The 8,161-nt window shown below is 34.8% G+C and overlaps 1 protein-coding gene across 1 annotated transcript; it reads left to right on the top strand.

Moving 5' to 3' along the window:
* Nucleotides 1-3,700: 3,700 nt before the first annotated feature.
* On the top strand, nt 3,701-7,917 carry LOC123665194. The gene is made up of 4 exons (XM_045599537.1): nt 3,701-3,926; nt 4,405-4,572; nt 5,751-5,886; nt 7,321-7,917. The coding sequence occupies exons 1-4, from the start codon at nt 3,701-3,703 to the stop codon at nt 7,454-7,456; spliced, it is 666 nt and encodes a 221-aa protein (XP_045455493.1). The 3' UTR covers nt 7,457-7,917.
* The last annotated feature ends 244 nt before the right edge of the window (nt 7,918-8,161 follow it).

The following is an 8,161-nucleotide window of genomic DNA, read 5'->3' as shown; positions in this document are numbered from 1 at the left end:
TCTATGAAGTCAATACATGTACTTTTTATCTTCATTATGCCAATTAGTGCAATTTATGGTACTTTCTGAAACGAATCTATGTATTTAGTATAGAGACGTTATTTAGAACAAGGTTGTTTTAAATGCTTTTTCATTTTAATTTTGCCATGATAGTCAAGTATTAAGGTTTCACCTGGATATTACTACACATTAAATCAAAGTAATAACGAAAATAAAATAACTAGGAAATAGGTTACAAATTCTCAATAAAAAATAAAGTAATTAATGAATTAAAAAAAAAACCTTAATTATTAAAATTACACACATAAATATATATTCGCCTGGCCGCATCTAGTTAAACATTTGAAGATCTATGTATTTGTTTGTGTTTCGTCGCTTGCTGTTTTTGTTGCATTTTTTTTCTAAATAGTGACCGGTCTTACCATCGATGTAATGCGTTTCTACCCACTTTTTGCTTTTTGTGACGATATTGTATAATGAACTATTGTTTATTACCGACACCCTCGGCTAGAATTATTGTAAACTTATAGATATTTAAAAATGTATTCTTTCCAATGTATTTCTCATATAAGTGAATTGTTAATTCTTATGAGAATAAATATTTTTTACCTGAATTAGGTGTAATATATATCTACAACACACACAGACGGTCGTCTGTTCCTAAAGTAAGCAACTTAACGCTTGTGTTATAGGTAACAGCCGACCAATAAAGTTACCTTTTTTTTCGATAACCATACATATAAATACTACATATATAAATAAATATATATTACACCTAGACTCGGGCTGGGAATCGAATCCACAACCCCCAGAGCAGAAAGTAGGGTCACTACGAAACTGCGCCAACGGACTAGTCCACCTCGAAACGCGGTGATAAGCTGTAAACTGATTGATTGATGAACTTTTGATAATTGATTTGTTTGATTTGGGGTTGTCGATATATTTGAGAAGTTTTTGTATAAGCCAGTTTGTAATTTATTTTGTGGAAATTCCGACATAATTTCTCACTATTCCTTCCGGAGCCGTTGAATGTAAAACGTTTATTAATTTACTCATTATTTATCTTCTACTATTTATTTATTTATTTATTACAGTTTACATTTATTGCACTTACAGTATACAACCAAGGCGTACAATAAACAAGCATAAATTAATAACACTACAACAAATACATTAAATAAATAACAATTTATCTTATAATACGAGTATACACATTAACATAATTCTAAATACTTCAAGCAAGATTAAACAAATTCAGACGAATTCATAGCGAATATATCAATACTACTACTGGAGGCCAACATATTATTAAGTAAGCTGGCTGACTGCGTTGGGGCGCTCCGAGCTGAATACTATGCAACAGATGAAATCAATGCTCTTACGAAATAAACTTTAGGTTCCATCATTTGCGGTTTTTATAAGAATACACTAATTACGTAACAAATTAGTAGGTAAATAAAAGAAAATCATGACCTTATTGAAAACTAGTTTGAGAATAATGCGGTTACGCATATTTTAATGTTTTCTATGTTATCACCAATTTATAAAAAAATACGTCAACAAATCCCACAAGCAACTTTTATGACATGTAGCTACATGATGTAGCAAATAACTGACTTGTTTATATATTCTTTATTTTACTTAAAAACAATAATAATGCAGTATGTTACAATTTTTATTTTCAAAGGCGGACTTATATCTGCTGTAGTGAAATATAATGTCAAATATAAAACATAGCGTATTTCTGATTTATTTCAATAATAAATTATTTGAACTCAGTAACATGCCCACATAAAGTAATATGATAGTTAAATATTATTTTTGAAGTTATACTTCTTTTAGGCGCGTTAGAGAAAAATTACGAAAGTAAATTTTTACGATGCGCGCGCACACTGTCACGAAAAAAAACCGACACCCTGAAGTTAGCTACTCAACGAAGAAGTCAGCAACGTGAAGTTAGCTAGCCAATGAAGTATAACATACTTACGTGTGGTACATAAGTACACAAATATTTTTTTTAATGATAGTAATCGCTCGTTATCCAGTTTCTTTCGAACACGTGTAATTAATAACGTTAACAAAGTGTATATGTTGCAGTCAAAACTCTTAACCAGTCAAAAGCACTATTGACTAGCAAAATCAGTCAGAAGTACTTTTGACCGTTTGCTTTAGTCAATAATACTTTTGACTAAAATAACAGTTAAAAGTACTTTTGCCCAATAGAGCTGGTTAAAAGTACTTTTGACTAAATGATTCCGTCAAAAGTGGTTTTGATTGGTTGTATCAGTCAAAACTCTTAAAAAGTTAAGGTGGTTGATAAAAATAACGACAAACGTACATATAAACTTTTATATTATTCATTATTAGTGGAGAACGTGCTGATATTAGAACAAAAATGAGTGACTACGAAAAGAAAGAAGGCTTTTTGCAAAGAATTTTAGCGATGTAAGATATGAAAGATAGTCATTTCAATGTGATGACAAAAGAAAAATTTGAAAAGTTTGCAATGGGTGTGGAAGACGCGAAATTTAATGAAAAGGAAACACCATTACAGTACAGTAGACTACAACGCTCACATTGAAGTTTGTGTATACAAAAATTAGTTACAAACACAGAACCTGTCAAATATTTTTGCCGGCTGAGGAAATCTACGACATTATTGATGCTGCTCATATTTCTATAGGGCATGGTGGTTGCGATAGACTTAAGAATGAAACGGCAAAAAAGTACGCTAATGTTACAAAAGAAATGATTAATATATATTTATCAATGTGCGAAGTATGCCAAAGGAAGAAAAGCAAGAAAAGGATGGGTCAGGTTTAGAAACCGATCCTGCACACTGAAATGAACTGCCGCTGCTAAGTCGATCTCATTGACATGCAGTCCCAAGAAGACCGCGGGCATAAATTTATTATGGTTTATCAGGATCATTTAACTAAATTTAATTATATGTCCTAAACTTGCGTTGTTGATTGCGCACTACTACCGACATATTTTTCTTATACTACTCTTATTAAAGGTTGCCTGGAAGAGATCGCTTTAAGTGATAAGGCCGCCTTTGCATACATTATTTGTTTTTGTATCAAATCGTTCTAAAATGTATCTTCTTATTTGTGTGTGCAATAAAGTAATAAATAAATAAATAAATTTATTCACATCTAACGAGTTAATAGTACTTTTGACTGACGCTTTTTAGCAGTTAAAACTACTTTTGACGGAGAGCGTCAGTCAAAAGTATTTTTAACCGCGAATTTGCAGTCAAAAGTACTAATAACCAATATTTTTCAGTCAAAACCACTTTTGACCAACTTGTCCAGTCAAAAGTACTTTTGACTGATTTCGCTAGTCAATAGTACTTTTGACTGGTTAAGAGTTCTGACTGCAACATATACATTTCTTTCCCGAACTATGAGAACTAATATTAGCATATTCATCGACACGGCAAATTATAAACCATACAAAACCTTGACTTTGAATGTTAATCACGTAACAGTATCGATAATTGCCTTTCTTGTTACAGATTTTCTTTTTCTTTTACAATGGGAAAGAAAACACTGTTATGAAGAGCAACAATGGATATCGCTGTCTCGTAAACGCCGTAGCGAGAAAACGAGATAGAGCATAAATGAAGAAATGTGACACAACGCCATCTAGCGACAACCGCTTGTATTAGAACGAAAGTGGTTTAAAAACGGACAAAATGAAGCTGAACTTATTCAAACGGTCGATGATTTTCGCAACGTTCTTTGGTTCGTGTCTATGTATAGCGTTGATTGTCGCGTCTTTGGGTACAACGCATTGGGTGGATGCCAGAGCCAGGCGAGTGTCGAATTCTCTAGAATCTGAGGGTAGAATAAGCTTTGGACTTTTTGAAGGTCACAAGGAGCTAAACTTTGGCTATGGTTGGAGGAATGCTGACTTCAGTAGTAAGTATAATTTTTTTTATACCATATCTTGTAAATTCCCTAATATTAATCTGCTAGTAAAAAAGAACATTGTTTCTTGAGTGTCATAAACCTCGCTATAAATTAAAAAAAAATATATGCTCAAGATTTTGATTGTTATTATTATTTAAATTTCAAAAATATTTTTATATGTATTTTATAATGTTACACCTAAAACTAAATCTGTAGTTTGTAAGTGTTCTCCAAAAATTGTATGTTACCCTGAATTGCAATATTTATTAGCTTGTTCTCAGCTTTGTAGTTTTTTATTCACTATTAAATAGTTATTATTAAACCGTAAGTTATCAAAACCAAATAAATACAAAGATTTTTAAGGACGAGATTTCTTATTAAGTTCGGATCCTTCTAAATGGTTAAAGAGACATAATAATGCCCAGCAGTGGGATGTAACAGTCCGAATCGAATGATGAATTAATTAATTTAATATAATTTTTTCCAGTTAAAGCAGGTTTCCACCCAGCGAGACGTTGGGCGTGGTGTGGTACAGCCGCTCAACTGGCGGTCGCACTAGCGGCCTCTGGTGGGGCTTGCGTGTTAGCGGCGTTGGGTTCCGCTGCTAGGAGTAGATGTTCACCACGCCCTTTGTTGCTGTGTAATAGCGCTGTTGGTAAGGAGACATTTTTTATTGAACTTTTATCTATTACATAATAGTAGTTGTTGATACCATGGGTGACTGTTAAAATAAAATGTAGCCAATAATGTTGTTGCTAACACGCAATAGGAATGTGCTAAAAAAGTGCGCTGATTGTGTATAATGTTTATCCACTGTCAAATTTTAAGTTTTGCATCAAACGTGTGGTACAATTCTTATCCTTTATGTTTATTCAACCCCTTATGAATGGATGGTAAAACTATATATTTGTTATTTGATAGTAAATTTAACTCTTGAAATTTACCTATTATTGAATATTTAATAGATAAAAATAAAACGACTAACATGACTGAAGTGCAAAAAATTGATAAACAGGATTTAATCGTCAGTTTAAAGAATATGTATTCTGAAAATTACTTAGTAGTTTTAGATATGTATGTTTTGAATAATTTAATAAAATAAAATTTCATTAAGGTAGGGCACAGCAGGAATTTCCTGCTCAAAATATGGAGCAGCCCGACTGGGGTAGTACCTCGACCTTACAGAAGATCACAGCTAAATAATACTGTTTTCAAGCAGTATTGTGTTCCTGTTGGTGAGTAAGGTGACCAGAGCTCCTGGGGGGATTGGGTCGGCAACGCGCTTGCAACGCTTCTGGTGTTGAAGGTGTCTATGAGCTACGGTAATCGCTTACCATCAGGTGAGCCGTACGCTTGTTTGCCGACCTAGTGACACATACATTACAGCCTATGCAGTCCACTACTGGACATAGGTCTCCACAAGTTTACGCCAAAAATAACGTGAACTCGTGTGTTTTGCCCATAGTCACCACGCTGGGCAGGCGGGTTGGTGACCGCAGTACTGGCTTTGTCGCACCAAAGACGCTGCTGCCCGTCTTCGGCCTGTGTATTTCAAAGCCAGCAGTTGGATGGTTATCCCGCCATCGGTCGGCTTCTTAAGTTCCAAGATGGTTGTGGAACCTTGTTATCCCTTAGTCGCCTCTTACGACACCCACGGGAAGAGAGGGGGTGGCTAAATACACCTAGTGACCTAGTGACATAAAAAAATAAAATAAAAAATAAAATAAAAATGTCATACCGATAATGTATTTATAATTTTCAAATTGTTGTTTATTGTATTGTGTTAAAATATGAAAAAAAAAATTAAATATGTATTCTCCTATATGTTTCCAGTTCTCTTCACACTAGGCGCAATAGCAGTGTGGTTGACGGAATTCTTCCTCAGGCTACAGCACAACGTTTTATCTGAAGAGGATCTGGCGAACACCTGGTCCTCGGATATGACTGCAGATCTAGGATTATCGTTTTGGTAATTTTTTTTTGCTAGTTATGGATTGTTTCACATAAGCTACAAATAGGTCTTCACTAGGCTAAAAAGGTTATTGCACCTATGTAATTGAAAGTATTATAACAATATGCCGTGTGGTGTCGGCTGAGTAGAATAACACTACCCTCTTTCTTACTGTGGGGGTCGTAAAAGGTGACTGAGGGATAAACCTACCTAAAAATCATCAGGGTCTTGGAGAAGGAAAACTTCATTTGAAACCCGGAATGGGGTCTCCGTCAAGCATTCGTGACATAGCTCTAAAATACGAAAGACTCCAGCAGCCGAACTGGCTCCACACGTATCGACTCGTCGTTCCTGTGGGCCTAGCCAGGGAGGTCGAGAGAGTGGCGCAGAGCTTAGGCAACTCTGCGTTTTCCTGAAGAGTGTTCTAGGCGACACAGTGTCTGTCTGACACTGTGTAAATCGTCTGCAATAGACGGACTAAGGCCAATCATATAAAAATATATCTTTTATGAATTTTTAGATTGTTGTAAAATGTTTAATATTCGGTTCTGAGTGATGTCATTTTAAATCCAACATAATACTTAACTATCTTTTAAAAACTGAATCAGCCAGGAAAAGCCCCACAGCTGGGCACAGGCCTACTTTACATATGAAGAATTGGAGCTGCTACACTTTGGATTGGCTAAAAATTTCCATACCACGAGTAATGATCGCTTTGTGCAGGCGTCTATGGTAACAACTGGGACCGACGACATTACCCAGACGTGGTGACGAAGCTCGGCTCAAAACGTCACATTCGAGCATGTCGTATCACTGTTTAGCATGATTCTACCTATATATTTTATCCTACCACGAACTACTTATAATAATATACTTACTTCTGTCCTATATCTTATACTATTATTATAAAGCTGACGACTGTTTTTTGTTTCAACGCGCTAATCTCGGGAAGTACTCGTTCGAATTGAAAAATTATTTTAATGTTGGGCAGACTATTCACGGGCGAAGACTATAAATGTTTTGGTACTTTTTGAAGTAAAACTTCTTTGCGCAAACTAGACTTGGGGAGTAAGATGGTGAACGTGTGACAAGAGCGTTACAAAAAGTGAGATCAGGCGAGGCGAACGGAGCAAGAGAAAGAGGTGTGGGCACACATTTTCTTTCTCTCTTTTTCTCATAGTTACGTTTCGTATATCTAAGATACAGTGCAGGCCTTTTGTGCAGAAGTTTTACTTCAGTCGTGTGGTCTAAAGCACACTCGTTTTTTTCCTTAACTAAACGCGGCTGAAACCGCGCGGCGCACCGAATCGTTTCTTAAGGAGAAAACTTCAAAAACTAAACATGTTTCATTGTTTGTCATTATGTCTATCCGTTATATATATGATTGGAGTTATCAGAGATCATAACTGATAATTCCAATAATATACTAAAAATGTTTGTTTTTATTTCCAGGTTGGTTGTAGCATCAACAATATCAGCGTTCATCAACAATGTTTTCATATTAATAGCAGCTGCCGATGGAAGGACAGAGGACACCATCGCACCGGCCTTGGAAGAGAAGGTCAATGGGGCAATTATGTTGTATTAACTGCACCAGTGTTGCACGACAAATATCGATATCGAAAAATATTGATATCTATTTTAAGTTTTAAATGACTTCACAGTACCTCAGGTCGGTCGTCAACTTGTCTTTACAGAAAAAAAATCTTGCGTAGATCTATAAGGCTATGATCCCGTTAGACAAGTTCTAATTTGTTTCACGTACTTAAAATATTGATAGATGTCTGAAATGCGAAATTATATACACAAGAATATGACACTAATATTACACGTTTTCAGAAGATTAATTCTACTCATAGAGCAAAGATTGGTGAAAAAAAAGCTTTATAAAATTTCATTAACTTTAATTTGGGTAATAGAATGAGAAATACTTTGAAATAATATTACTCGAGATAGTTCAAACTACTTGGTTGTTACTAAAAATCAAGTATTGTGGAAATTTTGAATTTTCAACTTATTGACGATTGAAATAAGATTCAATATCGATTATCTTCCAAGACAGTTATATATTTTGCACAATCGTAATATATTTTTGAACGCAATGATAAAATAAAATTGAACAACGCACACACGACAGTCACTATTATATAGTAGTACAACACTTAGATACATAATAATATGAAGAAGTTTGTGGAGTTCACTCCTTACGTATCGATTTTCATATAAGGCCTCCAGAATTCAAGAAATAGGCGTAAAATCTACCGAACGAACGACCTCGTTACGTTTTTGTTAC

Source organism: Melitaea cinxia, chromosome 23 (genome assembly GCF_905220565.1).
Source record: "Melitaea cinxia chromosome 23, ilMelCinx1.1, whole genome shotgun sequence".
Taxonomy (NCBI): domain Eukaryota; kingdom Metazoa; phylum Arthropoda; class Insecta; order Lepidoptera; family Nymphalidae; genus Melitaea; species Melitaea cinxia.
This window is presented reverse-complemented; position numbering and strand designations above follow the sequence as displayed.